This window comes from Coregonus clupeaformis, unplaced genomic scaffold (genome assembly GCF_020615455.1).
Source record: "Coregonus clupeaformis isolate EN_2021a unplaced genomic scaffold, ASM2061545v1 scaf0079, whole genome shotgun sequence".
NCBI lineage: Eukaryota > Metazoa > Chordata > Actinopteri > Salmoniformes > Salmonidae > Coregonus > Coregonus clupeaformis.
Window position 1 is genome coordinate 600,504 of NW_025533534.1, and position 24,793 is coordinate 625,296.

Consider the following 24,793-nt stretch of genomic DNA (forward strand, 5'->3'; position numbering starts at 1 on the left):
GAAAATGTAATAAGGTGATTGTGAAGAATCAGCATTCTGGTGTGGCAGCCCCCAACCCCCTGACTTCCCCATTGGTGAAGAATGCCCGTCCTTCTAAAAAACGGAAGCAGGCGCTACCATTTTGAAACACGGCACTGCTTGGGTAAGTAAGATGGTAGATTTATGTACCTCTTTCATTCGATTTCTTTACTAAAGATGAAAAATACACCAAATAACGATTCGTAGAAATATTAGGTTTTATTCGTTGTCAGTGTAAGAACCAATGGCACGAAACACGAAAGCGTATTGTCGTTCCATTGAAGACATTTTCGCTCTCGTGCAATGTATCCGTTCCAGTGCGGAAAAATGCTGTGACTGTAACATTTCCAATGTAACATTGTTTTGCAATATTTCCACCATTCATCCGATACAATTCGTGTACTGTTTGTCTAGATTGGATTGATGATAACAAAACAATGGCATCGAAAACCCATTTCCAGCTACTTAGGTAAATCGTCTGATCACATTTTCGCCGCGAGGTTTGTTCAGTTTCGGTCACACCAACCAAAACCTAAGCATCCTCTCCAGTCCATATGGGTAATTTTTAAGAAAACATATGTCGTATATCAACAGTCTTAGCAGTGAATTGGCAAATCATATAAACCCGAACCACATTTTCGTTACATATCTGTAACATCGTGGTCGATCGGGAGATTCCCAATGGCAGGGGTGCCAGGTCAAGCTAAAATGTGTAGCCCATGACCTCTGAAAACCCGCCCACAAGGCCTGAAAACAAGCCCAAAAATGTTTTTCACAACAGGAGGGAAGTTACCATATTTATCCAATAATCCCTTTTCCATAAGGTTATCGTGCGAATTAAGAAGGAATATCGACGTATTTTTTTGTACGACGTAGGCTAAGAAGCTGAATTTGGTTTTCCATCAAAAAAATAATTATTGCCAGTTTAAGAATATGTAGCAAGAGAAAAGATACGTCGCCCTGATTAAACTCTCCAGATCATTTCCCATAAATGGATGTTATTTAACTTGTTTTGACTTCTATAATTAAGCGATAAGGCCAGAGGAGGTGTGGTATATGGCCAATATACCATGGCTAAGGGCTGTGCTTAGGACATAGCCTTTAGCCGTGGTATATTGGCCATATACCACAAAGAACAGCCCTTAGCCGTGGTATATTGGCCATATACCACAAACCCCTGAGGTGCCTTATTACTATTATAAACTGGTTACCAATGTAATTAGAACAGTAAAAAGTATGTTTTTGTCATTCTGCTGGTACACATCTGATATACCATGTCTTTCAACCAATCAGCATTCAGGGCTCAAACCACCCTCTTTATAATTGTAAAAAAATCCTGTTTGCGCATGTGCATAACTATAGATAAATCCGACAGGAGATTTTTGAGTGATGAAAGTTGGACAGAGAATCTCGAAATCTCTGTGCAAGAAACGCATGGATGAACATTTAAAAAAATGAATGTTAGGCTATTTTCTGGCAATTGTGCTGTTATTATGTTCCAGATGTTAAGACTACAAACCGTTATAAATGGCCTATTTGCGAGATTTACTTGTTATTTCAATAGGCATAGGCTACTGACTAAAATCTGGGTTTATAATTGCAATTCAACTTTGCCATGGTTTGCTGAGCTAGATGCCGGTAGCCTATAGCCCCTGATAGGCCATCTAATTTCAGGTAAAAGTCCACAATGAAACTGACATTAAATGTGGAGAATGATACATTTGCGATAGAGCTGTGACCATGATCACAATTGATAATTTTCCAATTGAATTAACTAAACATGGCCATTAATAATTGCATATAGCACAAGGCTACAACAACACACTGAATTATAGGTTATTTATTACATTCGTTTGCCAGCTCCAGGTAGGCTACACAAGTGGCACATTGATTTGCAATGACTCCAGTGATCAAATTTTATTTGCCACATGCGCCGAATAAAACCGGTGTAGACACCCGCTTACTTACAGCCCTTAACCAACAATGCATTTATTTCTTAATAAAAAAGTAAAATAAAACAACAGTATGGAGGCTATATATACAGTGGGGTACCGGCGCAGAGTCAATGTGCGGGGGCACCAGCTAGTTGAGGTAATATGTACATGTGGGTAGAGTTAGTGACTATGCATAAATAATTAACAGAGTAGCAGCAGCGTAAAAAGATGGGGTGGGGGTGCAAGTAGTCCGGGTAGCCATGATTAGCTGTTCAGGAGTCTTATGGCTTGATATCATAATTTCAATATATATTTATTGTATCAAATGGTAGGCAACAGTAGCCTGCAATGGCATAGAAGTTAATAGCCTATTTGATGGCCAACAGATGAAAATGCAGCCAATCATTCTCCACAATTAATGTAATTTTAATTGTGGACTTTTCCCCATAACACAAGCATGCGAGAGAGTTCCATAACTTCCATTTAAAATGTCCACTCGCGCAGCGCTGCAGACCCTAGAACTGAGCATGCGTAAAACCCTTCGCTTGATACTGTTTTCCAATGCGTTGTCGCCGTTATATCAGTTGTAGCACGTTAATATGTTTTATGGAAAAAGGATGTCTCCATAATGACGGATCTAAATAGCCTACCTACAACTAGTCAAAAGTTGTTACGACGTGCGCGTGTGCTGCTTTGTCGCGGTGACTCAGCTGCCTCTGCTGCAGCACTCTCGTCAACCAGCGATCTCAACGCACACACACCCCTCCGGCCCTCCCCATCTCCACCATTCATTAATTCACTCACTCAGTAACAGCCTGCTCACTGCCTGATAGTCAGCAGCAGCAGGTCACAGTGAAATATATATACAGTGGGGGAAAAAAGTATTTAGTCAGCCACCAATTGTGCAAGTTCTCCCACTTAAAAAGATGAGAGAGGCCTGTAATTTTCATCATAGGTACACGTCAACTATGACAGACAAAATGAGATTTTTTTCTCTCCAGAAAATCACATTGTAGGATTTTTAATGAATTTATTTGCAAATTATGGTGGAAAATAAGTATTTGGTCAATAACAAAAGTTTCACAATACTTTGTTATATACCCTTTGTTGGCAATGACACAGGTCAAACGTTTTCTGTAAGCCTTCACAAGGTTTTCACACACTGTTGCTGGTATTTTGGCCCATTCCTCCATGCAGATCTCCTCTAGAGCAGTGCTGTTTTGGGGCTGTCGCTGGGCAACACGGACTTTCAACTCCCTCCAAAGATTTTCTATGGGGTTGAGATCTGGAGACTGGCTAGGCCACTCCAGGACCTTGAAATGCTTCTTACGAACCCACTCCTTCGTTGCCCGGGCGGTGTGTTTGGGATCATTGTCATGCTGAAAGACCCAGCCACGTTTAATCTTCAATGCCCTTGCTGATGGAAGGAGGTTTTTACTCAAAATCTCACGATACATGGCCCCATTCATTCTTTCCTTTACACGGATCAGTCGTCCTGGTCCCTTTGCAGAAAAACAGCCCCAAAGCATGATGTTTCCACCCCCATGCTTCACAGTAGGTATGGTGTTCTTTGGATGCAACTCAGCATTCTTTGTCGTCCAAACACAACGAGTTGAGTTTTTACCAAAAAGTTCTATTTTGGTTTCATCTGACCATATGACATTCTCCCAATCCTCTTCTGGATCATCCAAATGCACTCTAGCAAACTTCAGACGGGCCTGGACATGTACTGGCTTAAGCAGGGGGACACGTCTGGCACTGCAGGATTTGAGTCCCTGGCGGCGTAGTGTGTTACTGATGGTTTGTTACTTTGGTCCCAGCTCTCTGCAGGTCATTCACTAGGTCCCACCGTGTGGTTCTGGGATTTTTGCTCACCGTTCTTGTGATCATTTTGACCCCACGGTGTGAGCTCTTGCGTGGAGCCCCAGATCGAGGGAGATTATCAGTGGTCTTGTATGTCTTCCATTTCCTAATAATTGCTCCCACAGTTGATTTCTTCAAACCAAGCTGCTTACCTATTGCAGATTCAGTCTTCCCAGCCTGGTGCAGGTCTACAATGTTGTTTCTGGTGTCCTTTGACAGCTCTTTGGTCTTGGCCATAGTGGAGTTTGGAGTGTGACTGTTTGAGGTTGAGGACAGGTGTCTTTTATACTGATAACAAGTTCAAACAGGTGCCATTAATACAGGTAACGAGTGGAGGACAGAGGAGCCTCTTAAAGAAGAAGTTACAGGTCTGTGAGAGCCAGAAATCTTGCTTGTTTGTAGGTGACCAAATACTTATTTTCCACCATAATTTGCAAATCAATTCATTACAAATCCTACAATGTGATTTTTTTGATTTTTTTTCCTCAATTTGTCTGTCATAGTTGATGTGTACCTATGATGAAAATTACAGGCCTCTCTCATCTTTTTAAGTGGGAGAACTTGCACAATTGGTGGCTGACTAAATACTTTTTTTCCCCACTGTGTATATATATTGAACCTTTTGTGCAAGAAATCATTAACAGGGTAGATGGGAGAAAATATTTTAAAATGAGTTTCTTACATTTTTTTATTCAAAAGTTCAAGTCATTAATTTGTAATCTTGGAAAAGTGGGAATATATATAATACAAGTGTCTTAATAAGTCCAAGTAAAGGAAGTGGAATTGCTTTGCAAACCTTATTATATTCTCTTTGAGTAATATTAACCTGAAATTTACCAATGAACTCCTCAAACGGCAGAAACTCCCCTGTGTTGTCTAACAAATCACATACAAACTTAATACCCTTGTTAAACCAAAGGCCTTTGAAAATGGATTTCCTATTAATTTTAATAACTCTTATGCCAAATCACTGTTTTATGGGGGGGGCGGGGAATTGTGCTTGAATATTATTTTCGAGAAAAATAAAATTTGCTGCAATTTCACAGGTAATTTTGGAGGGTCAAAATCACTTTTCATTAGGAATTCAAGTCCACCAAGTTTATTAAACAGACAGTTAGGGATATGATACCACAGAGGTAGGATTAGACAGACATAATTGTAACCATTTCATTCTAAAAGTACCCACTAACGACTCACAATCAATAGCCTCTATACCTCCATGATCAAAGTCTTTCACTAATTGAGATTTCTGAATATAATGCATTTTATTCCTCCAAATAAATCTTCATATAACAGAATTAACTTTTTTGATGTTATTAGAATAAATAAAAAGCGACTGACTTGGGTAAATGATTCTAGATAAATCATCAGCCTTGGACAAAAGAATACGACCCAAAATTGAGAAATCACGTTGCAGCCACTGACTTTAAGAAACTCTTATGGAATTAATTATACTATCAATGTTTAAAGATTCTCTATCTGAAACGTTTTTAGTGATAACAATTCCTAAATATTTAACTTCCTTTTTAGCAGGGATGGAGGCAATGTTGACTGAGTCACAACAATGAATTTGCACGAGATCACATTTGTTAAGGTTGAGAGTCAACCCAGAGGCCATAGAACATTTCTTGATTCTGTCAATAGCCAAAGGAATAGGAATATATTTATATCTTTACCAAAAATACTTTTAACATTTTTAATTCTCAGATTTGTTAAGAAATACGGCTAGTAAATCTGTTGCTAAAATAAATGTTGGGAAAAAAGTATTTGATCCCCTGCTGATTTTGTATGTTTGCCCACTGACAAAGTCATGATCAGTCTATCATTTTAATGGTAGGTTTATTTGAACAGTGAGAGACAGAATAACAACAACAAAATCCAGAAAAACGCATGTCAAAAATGTTATAAATTGATTTGTATATTAATGAGGGAAATAAGTATTTGACCCCTCTGCAAAACATGACTTAGTACTTGGTGGCAAAACCCTTGTTGGCAATCACAGTGGTCAGACCTTTCTTGTAGTTGGCCACCAGGTTTGTACACATCTCAGGAGGGATTTTGTTCCACTCTTTGCAGATCTTCTCCAAGTCATTAAGGTTTCGAGGCTGACGTTTGGCAACTAGAACCTTCAGCTCCCTCCACAGATTTTCTATGGGATTAAGGTCTGGAGACTGGCTAGGCCACTCCAGGACCTTAATGTGCTTCTTCTTGAGCCACTCCTTTGTTTCCTTGGCTGTGTGTTTTGGGTCATTGTCATGCTGGAATACCCATCCACGAGCCATTTTCAATGCCCTGGCTGAGGGAAGGAGGTTCTCACCCAAGATTTGACGGTACATGGCCCTGTCCATCATCCCTTTGATGCGGTGAAGTTGTCCTGTCCCCTTAGCAGAAAAACACCCCCAAAGCATAATGTTTCCACCTCCCATGTTTGACGGTGGGGATGGTGTTCTTGGGGTCATAGGCAGCATTCTTCCTCCTCCAAACACGGCGAGTTGAGTTGATGCCAAAGAGCTCCATTTTGGTCTCATCTGACCACAACACTTTCACCCAGTTCTCCTCTGAATCATTCAGATGTTCATTGGCAAACTTCAGACGGCCCTGTATATGTGCTTTCTTGAGCAGGTGGACCTTGCGGGCGCTGCAGGATTTCAGTCCTTCACGGCGTAGTGTGTTACCAATTGTTTTCTTGGTGACTATGGTCCCAGCTGCCTTGAGATCATTGACAATATCCTCCCGTGTAGTTCTGGGCTTATTCCTCAAAGTTCTCATGATCATTGCAACTCCACGAGGTGAGAACTTGCATGGAGCCCCAGGTCGAGGGAGATTGACAGTTCTTTTGTGTTTCTTCCATTTGCGAATAATCGCACCAACTGTTGTCACCTTCTCACCAAGCTGCTTGGCGATGGTCTTGTAGCCCATTCCAGCCTTGTGTAGGTCTGCAATCTTGTCCCTGACATCCTTGGAGAGCTCTTTGGTCATGGCCATGGTGGAGAGTTTGGAATCTGATTGATTGATTGCTTCTGTGGACAGGTGTCTTTTATACAGGTAACAAGCTGAGATTAGGAGCACTCCCTTTAAGTGTGCTCCAAATCTCAGCTCGTTACCTGTATAAAATACACCTGGGAGCCAGAAATCTTTCTGATTGAGAGGGGGTCAAATACTTATTTCCCTCATTAAAATGCAAAATCAATTTATAACATTTCTGACATGCGTTTTTCTGGATTTTTTTGTTGTTATTCTATCTCTCACTGTTCAAATAAACCTACCATTAAAATTATAGACTGATCATTTCTTTGTCAGTGGGCAAATGTACAAAATCAGCAGGGGATCAAATACTTTTTTCCCTCACTGTAAGAGGAGATTGGACAAACCTGTCTAATTCCTCTAGCAATAGAGAAACGAGGGGATGTTCCATTACTCATAGCCACCGAACTGCTAGTATCATTATACATCATCCTTATCACTTTACAGAAATTATCCCCGAACCCAAAAGTAGAGAGTTCTAAATAAAAAGTTGTGCTCTAAAGTGTCAAAGCCTTAAAAAAAAAAAATCTGAAAATAATATCAAATAAAATTGTATTTGTAACATGCGCCGAATACAACAGCTTACAGTGAACCTTACAGTGAAATGCTTACTTACAAGCCCTTAACCAACAATGCCATTTAAAGAAAGTGAAAGTAACAATTTATTAAAGAGCAGTAGTAAAATAACAATAGCGAGGCTATATACAGGGGGTACCGGTACCGAGTCAATGTGCAGGGGCACCGGTTAGTCGAGGTAATTGGGGTAATATGTACATGTAGGGTAGAGTTATTAAAGTGACTATGCATAGATAATAAACAGAGAGTAGCAGCAGTGTAAAAGAGGGGGTGGGGGCAATGCAAATAGTCTGGGTAGCCATTTGATTAGATGTTCAGGAGTCTTATGGCTTGGGGGTAGAAGCTGTTTAGAAGCCTCTTGGACCTAGACTTGGCTCTCCGGTACCGCTTGCCGTGCGGTAGCAGAGAGAACAGTCAATGACTAGGGTGGCTGGAGTCTATGACTAGGTGGCTGGAGTCTTCTTCTATGAACTTACTGTAATCCAAAATATCTAACACCAATCATATATGGTTATGAATACTCCTTCCTTTAATGAAGGCTTTCAGTTGAGTTTCACTGATTTATATCATCAAGGGCTTTTTTCAGCCTATTGGCATAGACATGGGCTAGTAACTTATAGTCAGTTGCCAACAACGTGATTGGTCTCCAATTGTCCAAGTAAAGAGAGTCCTTCTTTGGTTTGGGTATAATAACTATTAGTCCCTGTCTCAAAGAAGGAGGTAAGTTAGCATTGGCAACACACACTTAGTAGACCGAAAGCAGTAATATATCTCTAATATAAGGCCAAAAATGTCGATAGAATTTAGGAGTCAGGCCGTCCGGTCCAGGAGATTTACCTATAGGCATTTGTTTAATGGCTTGGTCCAACTCAGTAATATCTATATCAGAATCACAGAGTTGCTTAAACCTTTCTTCTATAGGCTTAACAGAGTTATTAACTGAATCAAAAAAAGAATCCAAGTCGCCTACCGAAAGATGAGATTGATACAGTGTACTGTAGAAAGAGTGTATTTCCTTATGACCTCCCGAGTGGCGCAGTGGTCTAAGGCACTGCATTGCAGTGCTAGCTGTGCCACTAGAGACCCTGGTTCAAATCCAGGCTCTGTCGTAGCCGGTCGCGACCGGGAGACACATGGAGCGGCACACAATTGGCCCAGTGTCGTCCAGGGTAGGGGAGGGAATGGCCGGCAGGGATGTAGCTCAGTTGGTAGAGCATGGGGTTGTGGGTTCGATTCCCACGGGGGGTATGAAAAATTATATAAATTATGTATGCACTCACTAACTGTAAGTCGCTCTGGATAAGAGCGTCTGCTAAATGACTAAAATGTAAATGTAAATGAATCACTTCAAGATCATCAGATAGTGTCATTTGCATAAATGGATGAAATACTATTCCGAGTCTGCCTACTTTTCTCAAAAATATGTTTTTTCCACCTTTCTCAATCGATTTGAACGGATGAAGGCACCCTGTGCCTTATCATTGTATATGTCGTCCAGTCGTATCGTTTTCAAAATAGCCCAATTTACTGGAATTCAATCGCGAACATGGCGACACTGCCCAATGGTTAAAGCATTTTTTTTAAAACTTTGTCTTGTGCTGGGTCATTAGAAAACAATAGCTTTTCCCTCCCCAGTGATGCCTCAACTGAAGTCGGTTTAGTGATGTAAATATTAACATTTCGTTGGACGGTGTATACCATGTGTATATACGACTAATACAACTTGAAACTTGATCTGATCTCAGCGGAAAGGCTACTATGTATAGCATTTTCAGTATTCTATACATGTTGTGCTTTTTGATTTACAGCTAGCATAGCAACTGGCTATGTTGTGACAAACCTGCAGGGTAGCCTAGTGCTTCTTGACCTGTAAGAAGTAAGGTCAGAGGTCAACTTGTTGCATGATAATAGAATAGGCTAGTAAGGCTTCATAACCAAGTTTCTATGGTGTCTTCCATAGAATTACATATTAGAACTCTATGGTGTCTTCAATGTTGTTAATTTGCATGGTAGTCAATTGTCAAATATTTTCTCGACACATACTTCCTTCCCCCTTTCTCCTATGGTCTCGTCATTCATCTTGTCAGCTCTTGCTTTCTCCCCTGTAAGTGTCTCTTGGACTGGTTGGTTCTTGGTGTTTCCAGCGTCGTGGACAAGTGCAAGTTCAGAATGTTTTGTATTTTACAGTATGTTCACTTGTCTGCTCTCTCTCTCTCCCTTGTGTCCCCCGTCTGCCTGTGTCTATCTGTCTGGTCTGCGTCTGCCTGTATCTGTGCATGACCCACCACAGCTCCACCATGGACAAGAGCAACACGGTGAAGCTCTTCGTGGGCAACCTGGCTCTAGACACCACCCAGGAGGAGCTTTCCGCCATCTTTGAGTCGTACGGCCAGGTGGTCAGCTGCAGCGTCCTCCGACAGTTCGCCTTCGTACACCTACAGGTAGGCTGTAGATATCCCATAGGGAGGGCTAAGGTCTAAGTCCCAATTCTCTTCACTTCTCCTGAAGTGTACACTTGTACACTTGCACACTCTTCGTCATGGATTTAACAATGATCTAAACGCCTTCTAGCCAATGTTTACACCAACCAATCCTATTCTTTAAAATCCCTGATGAGGATTGCACTACAGAACTGTTTGTTGGTTGTTTTTAAATAGTGTTTGTTTTTGTGTGTACGAGTCCATATGGTACAAAATGTATTTCATCATTGAGTTTTCCTCACGTTAAAGGTTCCTAATCTAAATTAATGTCTTATTATTTTTTAATTAATTAAGTTTTCTAATATAATTTATTTAATTTAACCTTTATTTAACCAGGAAGGGCTCATTGAGATTTAAAATCTCTTTTTCAAGAGCGTCCTGGCCAAGATAGGCAGCACCAAGTCATTACAAAAAATTACAGACAGACAACATGAAAAACTACAAGTAATCTAGTAAAAACCATTCATGAATTCACAGGAGTATAACAATATCAAAAACAGCAAATTAAAAACATTGACAGGTCAGGGAATCAGCCTCAAAATCCTTCATCAGAGATTTAAAAACACCAATCGGGACAAGTTCTTCCAGTTTAAAATTATTTTGTAAGGTGTTCCAAGACGATGGCGCAGAGTACATAAAATACCTTTTACCAAATTCAGTTCGGACATTTGGAACAGTTAGCAGGATAAAGTCCAGTGAACGAAGAGAGTACCCACCACATTTCTGAACAATAAAAATGCCCAAATAAAAAGGTAGTAAACCCAAAATGGCTTTGTAAATAAAAGTATACCAGTGACTGAGCCTACGAGTGACTAGAGAAGGCCAGCCAACCCTGGTATACAAAGTACAGTGGTGCGTAAGGGTTTTACAGTTTAAAATAAATCTCAAAGTACCATGATAAAGAGTGTCAATTGATCTCAAACACTGAGCGGAAGCATTCATATATAAAATATCCCCATAGTCTAGTAAAGGCATAAATGTAGCTGATACTAGCCTCCTTCTGGCTTCAAAAGAAAAACAGGCCTTATTCCTAAAATAAAATCCCAATTTCAGCTTCAATTTTTTTGTAAGTTGTTGAATATGCAATTTAAAAGAGGGGCCGTCATCAATTAGAATTCCAAGATATTTATATGAGGTTACAACCTCAATCTCCTTGCCCTGACAGGTAGTAACAGGTGAAAGGTTCAGAGGTCTATTTCTTGCATTAGAAAACACCATTAGTTTAGTTTTGTCAGTATTGAGGATAAACTTCAATTGACACAAGGTATAATCTACTCCCAGGGTGAGGGTTCTGCGGAGCGGGCCATCAGGGAGCTGAACGGCAGGGAGTTCCGGGGGAGGAACCTAGTGGTGGAGGAGTCCCGGGGCAGACCGCTCCACTCCACCAAGGTGTTTGTGGGGAACCTGTCGGGCATGTGCACCACCGAGGACCTCCAGGAGCTCTTCCAGACCTTTGGTAAAGTGCTGGAGTGCGACAAAGTCAAAGGTGAGCCACGCTCCTTCTCATTGAGGGGTACTCCATGAGAAGGGAGTAGCCCTACGAGGGTGTCTCAGGGGGATTTGGGATATGCAATAAACACATTTCTACTTCACACATGCATAACACATACTTGTACATGTGTAAAATAGGACAAATATAAGCACCCACCAAATAGTAACATTATTATTATGGTGCTCACGAGGGTGAAGGGAGCGATTGCTCAGTACGGCGAAGGGTGAAGTTGACCCTAGATGTTGATCTTGGGTCAGTTTGCATTTCCCCCACTACTAGGGCGGCAGGTAGCCTAGCGGCTAGATCGTTGGGCCAGTAACCGAAAGGTTGCTGGTTCGTATACTCAAGCCAACAAGGTGAAAAATCTGTCTTTGAGCAAGGCACTTAACCCAAATTTGCTCCAGGGGCTCCGTACTACTATGGCTGACCCTGTAAAACAACACATTTCACTGCACCTATCTGGTGAATGTGACAATAAAACATATGTGTGTTTTAATGGTTAGGATTGGGGGACGGGAAACTTATCCTAGATCTGTACCTAGAGGAAGTCTCACCGCGGAGCTTACAGTACATTATGGCGTACCAGTGCTTGAAGTGGGCCGGCTGGTGTCGTCCGGTACGGAGTACAGACACCTAATTCTCTACCGCTGAAGTACTGCACTTCTTATAGAACAGGCTATTGGCTTTAATATATGACAGGGTACCAGCACCCAAAATGAGCACCACCACCTATTTCATTGCACTGCATACCGGTGATGGCTAGTTGAAAGAGTAAAGATCCAAGGTATTCTTAGTTGTTTGGGGCTTTGTCATTATACAACTTTAATAACAATCAGGTAAGGTTTGTGTGTAGTTGTATAGAGCAGTAAGAAAAGTGTGTGTATAGAGCGTTAAGGTGTGTGTGTGTGGTTCTAACTGGTGTCCCTGCGCTCAATGACAGCCAGGCTCTCCTCTTCTGCAGGCTACGCCTTCGTGCACATGGAGAACAAGGAGGAGGCTCTACAGGCCATCGAGGCCCTCCACGGCACCTCCTTCAAGGGACGCCCGCTCTCCGTCGAGCTCTCCAAGGTGCTGTAGCACAATGCACTGACATAGAAATAGACCCCCCATTCAAGTTAATTAGTAATAGTAATATGCCATTTAGCAGACGCTTTTATCCAAAGCGACTTACAGTCATGCGTGCATAGATTATTTTTTTGTGTATGGGTGGTCCCGGGGATCGAACCCACTACCTTGGCGTTACAAGCGCCGTGCTCTACCAGCTGAGCTACAGAGGACCACATAATTGGCCTGTGATGGGAGGACCGTCAAATTGCTGTGGTCTGAGGGGTGATGCCTGTTGTAGTGATTATATTTCTGTGTACTATATTACCCATACTGCCCTGTCTTGTATATCCAGTTCTATGATGGTGAAGGTGTAGCATGGCGTACTACAGCAGTGCTTCTCAAAACTCTCCTCAGAGTCCCCCAGCCATTCCATGTATTTTAACTTCCACAGCTAGCACACCTGATTCAACTTGTCAACTAATCATCAAGCCCTGACTAGGTGAATCAGGTGAGTTAGTTTAGGGCTACAACTAAATTGTGAAACGTCCGGGGGTCCCGGACGTTTGAGAACCACTACAGTACCTATAATGCTCTGAGTTATAGGCTAGATGCAGTTGTCTCTTAGTAAAGACAGTTCCTGAAGCTAGCTAACAAATGGTGTCTGTCTTCGTATCCATACAGGTGCAGCCCTCCAAGCAGACCCCGACGGGGAAGATCCCCTGTGTAAGCTGTGGGAAGCAGGGCCACTACGCCGGGGAGTGCCCTGTAGGGAAGCCCTCTCTGGAACAGTACCAGAGCCAGGCGGCTGTGCTAGCTGCAGCCGCCGCTGCCGCAGCCGGCCTCCCCCTCCAGGTCCAGCAAAGTGTCCACAACTCTGTCTACAACACCTCGACCTTTGACCCCACCTACGCGGCGTTGACCGGCCTCACCACCGGCACGCGGGCGGAAGGTAACCCTGTCAACCAGGCGGTGTATGGTGCCCTGGCGACGCAGGTCTACGGCGCTAACGTGGCCAATCAGCTCTATGGAGTCCAGGCAGCCAATCAGGCGGCAGCGTTGACGCAGGCGGGCGCCACGCAGGTGTACGCCAGCTCCATGAACCCCAGCCACGCCGCCCTCTACGGTCAGCTCAGTCAGATTGCTGCCAGCCCAGCTGCAGCGTCCGCCGCTGCCTACTCCACACCGGTCTACGCACACGCCATGGCTAACCACCACCACCCGGGGGCCATCTACCTGGCAGCACCTGGCGTAGAGATGCCTGCGGCCGCTGCTGCAGTCAACCAGGCCTACGCCATGGCGCCGGCACTCTATGGGGGCGCCCAGCATGCCTACGGCCACATGGGGATGGGTGCCGCCATGAGCGCATCGGCGGACCCGTCGGCGGCCATCTTTGAGGCAGCGAGGGTGCAGCACTACTTCGCCCAGGGACAGCAGGTTCTGGCCGAGCAGCAGAACGCGGCGGCGGTGGCGGCGGCACAAGCGGCAAAGTCTGGAGAGAGGGACCGGAGTCCCCTGAGGCGCTCTGCGGGGTCCCTGCTGCCTGACCCCGTCATGAAGCCCTTCATGTACCAGAGAGCCCCCAAGCAGCGCCGGCCGCTGCTCCCCACCCCCGCTGGGCGAGCTGCAGAGGAAGCAGCGGAGGCTGGAGAGGACCCCATGGCTAGGTACTACCACTTTCTTCTTCTTCTTATCAAACCCTCTTTGACCCTTCACAATTTAGTTAACTTTACACCAAATTTCCAGTCGAGAAAGTCCACTAAGTTGAATTTTCACTTAGTCTCCCATCATCAGTGCAGGACTGAGTGAAAATGTGACTTAAGTAGAAGTTAGTATTCGCCCCAATGCTTTTAGGAGCCCTTAACCCTGATCGCTTTATTGAAGCCTCTTCTACCCTCCCCAATGCACTACACCCTACACACTCTCTTCTCACTACATTACCCTGTCTCACTACAAACCTTCCACAGACTTCAGGAGTGGTAGTGGACATACTTATTGGAACTGAATTGCTCAGTACATTATCCTTCATTGTCATCAAAGACTCGCTTTACCTCTTGTACATTTTCTGAAAACCTGTTTGTGTGAAAAGACTACAATTCCCTACTGGTAGATGATCTAAATCGCTCTATCTGTCCCCCTCCCTTCCTCCCTCCCTCCGTGTGTATCTTAGAGAGCAGTGCCAACAGTACGCTGAACACTACCAACAACAGTACCAGCAGCTCCAGCAGTTACAGTAATTAGGCCAATCCTAATTTCCACTTCAAGTCAAATCTTCTTTTAAGTCGAGAAATTCCACTTTAAGTCGGATTTTCACTTAGTCTTCCATTTACATCAGTGCATGGCTAAGTGAAACTTTGACTTCAGTGGAAGTTAGGGTTCGCCCCAATGGTTTTAGGAGCCCCTTAACCCAGATCTCTCAGTATTGAATCCTCTCTGACCCTCCCCAATGCACTACACCCTCTCTTCCTTTGCACTACGTGACCCTCTGTCTGATGTTCAGACTTCAGGAGTGGTAGTGGACATACTTACAGGAACTGAATTGCTCAAGACATTATCTTTCATTGCCATCAGAGACTCTCTTAACCCCATGTACATTGTCTGAAAGCCTGTTCTTTGTGTGCAAAGACTACAATTCCCCAGTAGATGATCTAAAAACGCTCTTTCTGAAAGGCTGTTTGTGTGGAAAGACTACAGTTTCCAACTAGTCGACACCTTTGTGTTAAAAGGCTACAATTCCCTAATAGTCAATGATAGTCGATGCCTTTGTGTGAAAAGACTCCAAATCCATAACAGTCAATGATAGTAGATGCCTTTGTGTGAAAAGACTCCAGTTCCCTAATAGTCAATGATAGTCTATGGTTTGTTTGAAAAGACTACAATTCCCTACTGGTAGATGATCTAAAACGCTCTATCTTTCCCCCTCCCTCCCTCCGTGTGTATCTTAGAGAGCAGTACCAACAGTATGCTGAGTACTACCACCAACAGCACCAACAGCACCAGCAGCTCCAGCAGTTACAGTACGCTATCTACCCTACCTACCGCCCCCCGAAAGGCTCTCTGTACCCCCACTCGATTTTTTGTGTGTAAAAGACTGTAATATACAATCCCTAGTAGATCATCCGAAACTCTTGTTTGTCTGTCTCCCTCCCCTCTTTCCTCCCTCCCTCCCCCTTCTCTCCTTCTCATTCCCTCTCTCCCCAGGTACTATGCAGAGTACTACCAGCAGTACCAGCAGTACCAGCAACTCCAGCAGTACCAGCAACTTCAACAGTACCAGCAACTCCAACAGCTCCAGTACGCCTACCCACCTCCCAACCACCACGCCATAGCTGCCATCCCAGCCCACGCCCTGGCGGGCCACGCCCACCACCACGGCCAGCCGGCCCACGTCACGGCGCTGGACGCCGCCCTCAGGCCAGTGGTGCCTGCCTCCGCCGTGGCCGCCGCCATGGTGGCAGCGCCCAGAGTGTATGAGCCGCCGCTGCCGCCGCCACCGAACCGCAAGGAGGCCGTCCTCCGCCGAGCCCCCGAACTCTCCCTTCAAACGCCTGAGCCCCCCTTCAGATAGTCGCCTCCTCTGTTTCCTCCCCGCCTACCACCGTATACCACCCTCGTACCCCTCCTTCCTCTCAGCGGCTGTGTGTTTCCGTGGATATCTGTGTGTGTGTGGGGATTTGTGTGTGAGTGTGTTTGGAGTTTAGGAGCCGTCCATTGACTGCAGTAAGAACCCAACCCCACCTTGGTCCTGGTACCACACTAACAGTGCAGTTAAAGAAGGCAAGACTTGCTGTCTTCCTACCACCACAATGTTGGCTTTTCTAGCTACTGACTCTTTCAATGGTAGACAGGTGCCAGTAATAGATAGTCATTCTCTCAATGCCTTCAATATAGAGATGAGGTCAAAATATCACAACTGATTATTTTACTGTCTGCACTGTGGTGTGTTGCGTAGCTCCAGGGTTGGAGGGGCCTGTGTGTCTTGTGTGCGTCGGGACTGTGGTGCGTGTGTGTGTGTGTGTGTGGGAGAGCGATGTTGGCTTTCTGTTGTTACAATGTAATGCACACACTCCCACACATGCTGCCTTGTTCCCTCATTAGCTCACCCCTGGGAGACTCGAGGAGCATAGGCACACTGTACTATATGGAACTACCTTCTACCTACCCAACCCCCTCCATCCCTCACACCGCTGTAACCAGAACACTGAAAGACACTGCTGCATTTCTGCCCTCTTTTACTCTGTCTATACCTTAGCTGGGTAACCCAAATTAAACCCCGTGCTCACCACTGAAACAATAGAGGGTGTAAAATTCAATCTATACCTCCCTCTGACAATGAGAGCAGTGAGATTAGCTGGTTAGAATATGAATGGTCTGCCTTCTATCCATACAGTTTATCAGTCAGTGTCAGTTGCAGGGTTGGAGTCCATTCCATTTCAATTAAATTCAGTAAATTTACTTCCTGAATTAAAATGGAATTGACCCATCCCTGGTCAATAGTTTGGAGAAGAATGATACATTTTAGGGACAAAGATTTCTATGCACTGTACTACTAGAGTCTTACTGCATCAGTGTATTTTGAGAGGCCTTTTAAAGTATTAGTTAGTTTAGTTTTTTTTTAAATGTAAGTGGTTGTCGGGTCGATGAAGAGTACATTCTAACCCCTCAGATCAAGTATGAATTATTTTATGGATTTATAAGTAAGTCAACTTTTTAGACTTGCTAGAGAATCATGAGTTTCAATGAGGTTAAAGGAAAACTCCACCCAAAAACTCTCTTTTGGTATTTGTTTCTTTAGTCCATTGTTGACATAGTCCCAAGTTTTCAAGATATGTAACTTTCAAAACGCTGCATCATATGATGCAAAATGCATCGTACAGGGATGATTTCTATATTTTGAAAGTTACATATCTTGAAAGCGTGATTGCTGACAAGTAAAACATTTTGGGACTATGTCAACAATGGACTAATGAAACAAATACCAAAAGATAGTTTTTGGGTGGAATTGTCCTTTAACGTTGTGCCTAAGCTTTGTGTGAAGTGCATATAGTGGAGGGAAGGTCTCCTTTTTGAAGTGCTTTTTTACTTACACACGTCAATCTTTTTAATCTGCGATGGAGGGGAAAAGGTTAGGATAATGTGACGTGATGATTTTTCCGTGGTGCGGTAACGTTCGCACCGATGATGAGAGATGGAGCAGTATCTTTCAGTCGCCCTGTTCCGACGTATCCTTGCACCCTGTTGTAAGACGACTCACTACCCCCGTACCCCGCTGTGTCCTTCCTCCTCTTCTCCCTGTGATTTTAATGATTTAGTATTTTATCTTGCATATAATCTCTCTCTCACACACACAGTTTCATCTGTGGGATCTCTACGATCAGAAAAAAACACCCTTTCTTGTTATGCTTGTTGCTTGCCTTGTTTCTGAACGTATTTTTAGAACTATTTAAAATGTAGCTTTTTTTTAACAAAAAGAAAACCGGCATGCTTTTTAGTATGTATACTACACATACACACCATTTAAAAAATAAAGAATGTTTCTGACTACAGTGAGGAAAAGAAAAAAAGTGCGTTTCGGATGTATTTCTCCATCCTTGTTTCTACGTCTTTTTTCGTCTTTTTCACTCCTCCTTCCCGTCTCTCCTTCCTTGTTGTAATGACCAGACCCATATGACTGGGGACCAGGGTGGCAGAGAAAAGGAGGAGTAGCGTCTGTGTGTGCGCCCCCCCTAGTCTGCCTCGTGGATGGGGTAAGTCTGGTCTGGGGTCGGCACTCCTCTCTCCAGCTTCAACCAAACTCTAGGCCTACAGCACAGTCAGACAGACCCTGGGTTCGTGCCAATAATATATATTTTCTCCTCAAATGTGCACTTGTTCACTTCCCTTTACTGTTGCGAGAGGAAATTTACTGAAATGAGGGAGTTTGATGGTGCAAACTCCTTCTAGGCCATGGGTTTTCAACTCTTACCCTACGAGGTCTGGAGCCTGCTGGCTTTCTGTTCTACCTGATAATTAATTGGACCCACCTGGTGTCCCAGATCTAAATCAGGCTTTGGGGTCCGGAGTTGAGTTTGAGGGTTCTAGCCTCTGCTAAATGTTTTTAAGATATGTGGGAAGTAGTAAACAAGTGTACACTTCAGGAGGAAGAGATCATTGGGACACAACCCCTCACTGGTACATCAACAAGGCATCTACTGTGTTACCATGCTGTTACCATGCGCTCATGTCTGAAAACAGCTTCCGTGACCTCTGATCTTTTTGATTTCCACTTTGTGCCAAACTAGTGTAGATTTCATGACATTTTAATTGCAGATTCAATGTTGAGCAGAGGGGAGCGCACTACTCGCTTGCAGATGACTCCTTGTTTTAACAATGGGTGGACAAACACACACACACACACATCTGAGACCTGGGGAGAGGCACACAGATAGAATGACTGTGGCATTTTGATCTGTGGGGGGGTGCTATGTGTCTGCTCCTATCCAACAACCACACCACCAACACCATGTGTCTGTCTCTGTTGTGCTAGACGTGCATGTCACTCTGCTCTCTGTCCAAAGCCCCTGACATACTGACTAACTATTCCAACTGAAATAGGTCCCGGCCACCGGACACCACCCAGCAGGTGTGAGGTGAGAGGGGGAAGACAATAAACGTCGCACGGGCAAATGGGAAGTGGGAACTCAATCTTCTCCACCAAGGTAATGAAACAAAGCACTGTCCCCGCCCGTCCATCTCTGACTGTGCCTTGACCGAAACACCCCTCCTCCCCCCTCCTCGTCCACCATCACCCACCCTCCCCCCCTCCGTAGCTCCCCCTCACACCTGCGTTGACATTGCCCGGGGGGCTTCTTTTGGGGTCACTGCTCACGCTGTGATGTCTTCTACCAGACTTCCAGTGACTTCTCCTGTCTCTCACCATGCAGCACCTACAGATGTCAGTCACTCTGTCGTGCTGATGTGTGTCTGAGAGCAAGAGACCGCGTGTGTAACTGTATGTGTGTGACTGACTACATGTTTGAGAGCGAGAGACCGCGTATGTGTGTGTCACTGAATGTATGTGTCTAAGAGAGTGTGTGTGTGATGTCATTGGTGTTTTGAGGCTTGGTACATGTGGATCCCCCCGCCCCCGCTAGTGACTCCTACGCCGCCGTATTCGCCGCCCCTCCCCCCCAACCCATCCCCCTCTGCGCCTGTCCGCCGTACACAGCTTGCTGCCGCCGCCGCCTGCCGCCATCTTGGATCTAGGCTGGGCTCTGTGGATCAGCAGCCCCCAACTGGCCACACCCACCCCTGGCTATGGCTGTAACCATAGAGACCTAGTGAATGACAATGGACACCGTGTATGGTGGCCTAATGGGGTCACTCGGCTGGACGGAGTATAAACTCATCAGACTTTGTAGGGCGAGAGTTTTTTTTGCTTTGCTAATACTGTGATCCTGGGTTTGCCATGGCTGTGTATGGGAGTTTAATCACTATTCACCACCACCTCCTCCTTGCAGTTGAATGACTCATGTCAAACGTATCTAATTAAATCCGATAAACTGACCTTGCTCTGGAGGATAACATTTGTAATATGCTTTTTAACACAGAGTTCCCTATGGCCCTCTCGCCCTATCAAAAACGTCCAATAAGGGCCCAACTACCTGCAGATTCACTGCAATCTCAGGACTCCTATAGGACTTCTTTGGTATGGGGACTGTTTCTCTCCTCTCAAGGCAGCTACACCGACCGGCTGTACCTGTGGGTTGCAATGTGGATATCTGAGTCTCCTGTTGAGATGGTTGAACACACACACACTCATCTGAGTTGTCCGGCATGTGGTAGAACAGCTGAGTGGTTCGTTGCCGGTGGGGGGCAGAGACGAGACTGGGAGAGGGTTTGGTCTCCGCCTCTCTGTCTTATGAAGGAAAGGAAAGATGGATGGAAGGAAGGTGAGTTGGTAATGTAGGGATCTCCAGCTCTGATCCATCCCTGTTCCCTAACCCTTCTATCCTAACCATGGGGGTCCCTACAAGAAAGTAATAAACACTGGTCTACCGCTGCACTAGATGGTTTTTGATGCATTTTGATCAATATCCTTCTTAAAAAACAATGTTATGCCTGTGTTTGTTTCCAAAAGAACTTGAAAGACCATTTTAATACATTTTATATGAGGGTAATCTATACAAATCCCCTTAAGGTTCAGCGGCAGTCCCCACAAAATAGAAATGTAACTGATCCTTCAACCTCCATGACCAGGATGTGGTGGTCTTTCCCACACAGTCCCCTCTCACTGTCACACTTGGATGTGTGCAGTCTGACTCTCTAGTGCTTGAGTAAATGTAGCCAGCCATGAAGGTTCCCTTTTGGCTCACCCTGACTGACAACCACATGGCTGCTTCCTCTCTCCACTGCTCCTCTCCGGCTCTCTCCCTCTGCACAGCACAGGACAGGGAAGCCGTCAATGCTGCCTCACACACAGAAGCTCAATTCCGACGCTCACCCCTGTTCCCTGAAGTGTGCACTTGTTCAACCCTCATGGAGTGAACGAGTGCACACTTCAAGGAGAGGGGACAGAATTGGAATTGGGCCACAGTTTTGCCCCCTGGGTAGACACCAAGTCTACTGTTGGTCACACTTAATAACATTGTTGCCCAAATGCTACCTAGTCACATCGACTATTATATTCTCACAGGCAAGAACTTACTTGTATCTACACTGTAACTAAGTTGACTTAATTAAGAATCTGGGGCCAGTCAAGTGTAGTTACAGTGTAATGGTGTGATTACATGTGGTTAGGGAATAATCTATATTTAGATTTACTACAGTATTAAGGCAACTTAATGTAGTGCTAGCTCTTATTGTTATCTAATACCTATGATCTTCCTCTGAGTGATCTGGTTTCTCTTGGTGTTTGAGGAGACATTTTTTAGGGAGAAAGAGCATCTTTGTACACCAAACTGGATTGTTGAGGTGATGTTTTGCAATGGATCGATGTTGAGTCATTTGTTACTTTAAGCACATTTACAGGAAGAACTAAAAGAATCAGCATGCTTGACGGAGGGGGACGTATTCACGGTGCAAAATGTTTCACATCTGTGAAAATAAGTACCCTAAACTCATTATAATCCGGCAGTGTGGTTTAATTTGATATTTTTCTTCAATGTGGGTAATAGAAAAGTTACTAAACTAGTTTAGTATACTGAGCAAGGAATCAACAGTGGCCATTTTATAAAACACATTGCTGAAGAAGTGTCAAATTAAATCACACTGCCAGATTATGAGTTCTACTGTATTTGCACAGATTTAAACGATTTTGTACCATGAAAATGTTGCCCAAAATGTATTATGACTAATTAATAACCCAATTTACTATGATGTATATTCCCTTTCTCCTGGCATTGCTTATGTCTTGAGGCACTGTACCGTCTGCATGGCAGTCCCAAATAAATGAGTTTTTGAAATAAACTTCATGCTTTATTCTCTCTTTAATCATAATTAGGCTAATAAGGCTCATTTTAAAAGCTTTTAGCAAAACACTTTTTATAGGCAGTGATATATGCCATTTAATTACATTTTTGTGATATTTCTCACATTTTCTATGTTATACTGTAGGCCTAAATCACTTTGTTTTAATGTATCATACTGTTTAGCCTGGTGACATTTACTTAAATGGTGTATCAGCCACATATTGAGAAGTCAACTGCCTTCTCCCCCGTTCTTTAATTTCTACCTTAAGAGTCACAGCACTTTATATAGGCCTTGTTATGTCAACCTGTTATGTGGCTATGTATACTTGGAAAATACATATCACGGCTGGGGGTCCCCGAGGAGAAAAAGGATGGAATAAGCCTATCCCAGTCAGTTTGCTCGATTCAAAATGATATCTTCCTACATCTTAAGATACACTGATGTGTTTGTATGATTCATAATGACACACCTGTATCTTTAGGATAAGATGTAGCTGTATGGACATTCAAGTTATCTGAGGTCTGTGTTGTTTATCATTGGAGTCGGTTTGAGGGGTATAGAGCCTGAGAGACGGGGACGTCTAAACGGGATCCTTGGGACATCCTAACTCTGCAGTAGAAATGTTAAACTTCATATTCATCATCTCGAGCACCACCCCAACGTCAACATTAAGTGAAAATGGTGCGAAAATGACGGAGGAAGATTTGACGTCATCGGTGTGCATCGTGATTTTAACCAATTATGAGTAGGCATTGCCTCCTGATTGTACACTAATTGGTTGACGTCATTAGGAACACTTATCTTCCTCTATCTTTTTTACTACAAAACATAGAAACGCAACATTTTCACATACAGTATATATATAAAAGTATGTGGACATCCCTTCAAATTAGTGGATTTGGCTATTTCAGCCACACCCGTTGCTGATAGGTGTATAAAATCGAGCACACCGCCATGCATTCTCCATAGGAAAACACTGCCAGTAGAATGGCCTTTCAATGTGGCACCGTCATAGGATGCCACCTTTCCAACAAGTCAGTTCGTGAAATTTCTGCCCTGCTAGAGCTGCCCCGGCTAACTGTAAGTGCTGTTATTGTGAAGTGGAAACGTCAAGGAGCAACAATGGCTCAGCTGCGAAGTGGTAGGCCACACAAGCTCACAGAACGGGACTGCCGAGTGCTGAAGCGCATAAAAATCGTCTGTCCTCGGTTGCAACACTCACTACCGAGTTCCAAACTGCCTCTGGAAGCAACGTCAGCACAATAACTGTTTGTCGGGAGCTTCATGATATGGGTTTCCATGGCGAGCAGCCACACACAAGCCTAAGATCACCATGTGCAATGCCAAACGTCGGCTGGAGTGGTGTAAAGCTTGCCGCCGTTGGACTGTGGAGCAGTGGAAACGTGTTCTCTGGAGTGATGAATCACGCTTCACCATCTGGCAGTCTGACGGACAAATCTGGGTTTGGCGGATGCCAGGAGAACGCTACATTCCCCAATGCAGAGTGCCAACTGTTTGGTGGAGGAGGAATAATGGTCTGGGGCTGCTTTTCATGGTTCAGGCTAGGCCCCTTAGTTCCAGTGAAGGGAAATCTTAACGCTACAGCATAAAATGATGTTCTAGACGATTCTGTCTTTCCAACTTCGTGGCAACAGTCTGGGGAAGGCCCTTTCCTGTTTCAGCAGGACAATGCCCCTGTGCACAAAGCGAGATCCATACAGAAATGATTTGTCGAGATCGGTATGGAAGAACTTGACTGGCCTGCACAGAGCCTGACCTCAACCCCATCGAACACCTTTGTGATGAATTGGAACGGCGACTGCGAGCCAGGCCTAATTGGCCAACATCAGTGCCCGACCTCACTAATGCTCTTGTTGCTGAATGGAAACAAGTTCCCGCAGCAATGTTCCCGACATCTACTGGAAAGCCTTCCCAGAAGAGTGGAAGCTGTTAAAGCAGCAAATGGGGGACCAACTCCATATTAATGCCATGATTTTGGAATGAGAAGTTCGACAAGCAGGTGTCCACATACTTTTGGTAATGTAGTGTATGTTGATGTTGGGGTAGTAATGGAGATTAAGAAGTAGAAAAATTGTGAAATGTCCCTTTTAAGTTTAGGGTTAGGTAAGGGTTATGGTTAAAGGGCCACTCCACCACTTTCCAACGTCATTTTAATTATCTCCAGCACAATACCAGTGTCAACATACAGTACCAGTCAAAGGTTTGGACACACCTACTCATTCCAGGGTTTTTGTTTATTTTGACTATTTTCTACATTGTATAATAATAGTGAAGACATCAAACTATGAAATAACACATATGGAATCATGTAGTAACCAAAAAGTGTTAAACAAATCAAAATATATTTTATATTTGAGATTCTTCAAATAGCCCCCTTTGCCTTGATGACAGCTTTGCACACTCTTGGCATTATCCAACCATCTACACCTGGAATGCTTTACCAACAGTCTTCAAGGAGTTCCCACATATGCTGAGCACTTGTTGGCTGCTTTTCCTTCACTCTGCGGTCCAACTCATCCTAAACCATCTCAATTGGGTTGAGGTCGGGGGATTGTGGAGGCCAGGTCATCTGATGCAGCACTCCATCACTCTCCTTCCTGGTAAAATAGCCCTTACACAGCCTGGAGGTGGGTTGGGTCATTGTCCTGTTGAAAAACAAGTGATAGTCACACTAAGCCCAAACCAGGTGGGATGGCGTATCGCTGCAGAATGTTGTGGTAGCCATGCTGGTTAAGTGTGCCATGAATGCTAAATAAATCACAGACATTGTCACCAGCAAAGCACCCCCACGCCATAACACCTCCTCCTCCATGCTTTACGGTGGGAAATACATATGAGATCATCCATTCACCCACACCGCGTCTCACAAAGACACGGCGGTTGAAACCAGA

The 24,793-nt window shown here is 44.2% G+C and overlaps 1 protein-coding gene across 7 annotated transcripts; it reads left to right on the forward strand.

The window, feature by feature from the left end:
- The first annotated feature begins 6 nt into the window (after positions 1–6).
- Positions 7–21,878, forward strand: rbm14b (RNA binding motif protein 14b). 7 transcript variants are annotated; one of them, XR_006658192.1, is made up of 10 exons: positions 7–142; positions 9,706–9,856; positions 11,177–11,381; positions 12,328–12,455; positions 13,116–14,098; positions 14,602–14,664; positions 15,377–15,448; positions 15,633–15,899; positions 18,093–18,178; positions 19,026–21,878. XR_006658192.1 is itself a non-coding variant. In XM_045213126.1 (9 exons), exons 2-9 carry the CDS (start codon positions 9,713–9,715, stop codon positions 18,100–18,102), a joined length of 1,872 nt encoding a protein of 623 aa, XP_045069061.1. In that variant the 5' UTR covers positions 7–142; positions 9,706–9,712; the 3' UTR covers positions 18,103–21,878. The 7 variants fall into 7 exon arrangements, 6 of the variants coding, with proteins under 6 accessions (XP_045069061.1, XP_045069058.1, XP_045069059.1 ...); XM_045213126.1 differs by having other exon boundaries at positions 18,093–21,878; XM_045213123.1 differs by lacking the exons at positions 18,093–18,178; positions 19,026–21,878 and having other exon boundaries at positions 15,633–17,234.
- Positions 21,879–24,793: the final 2,915 nt, after the last annotated feature.

What these genes read in the sequence shown, in the direction of transcription:
- rbm14b (XM_045213123.1), top strand. Translation starts at nt 9,713, where the DNA reads ATGGACAAGAGCAACACGGTGAAGCTCTTCGTGGGCAACCTGGCTCTA. An exon ending in TCTCCGTCGAGCTCTCCAAG is followed by an intron (nt 12,456 to 13,115) that starts GTGCTGTAGCAC and finishes GTATCCATACAG; the next exon opens with GTGCAGCCCTCCAAGCAGAC. An exon ending in CAGCAGCTCCAGCAGTTACA is followed by an intron (nt 14,665 to 15,376) that starts GTAATTAGGCCA and finishes TGTGTATCTTAG; the next exon opens with AGAGCAGTACCAACAGTATG.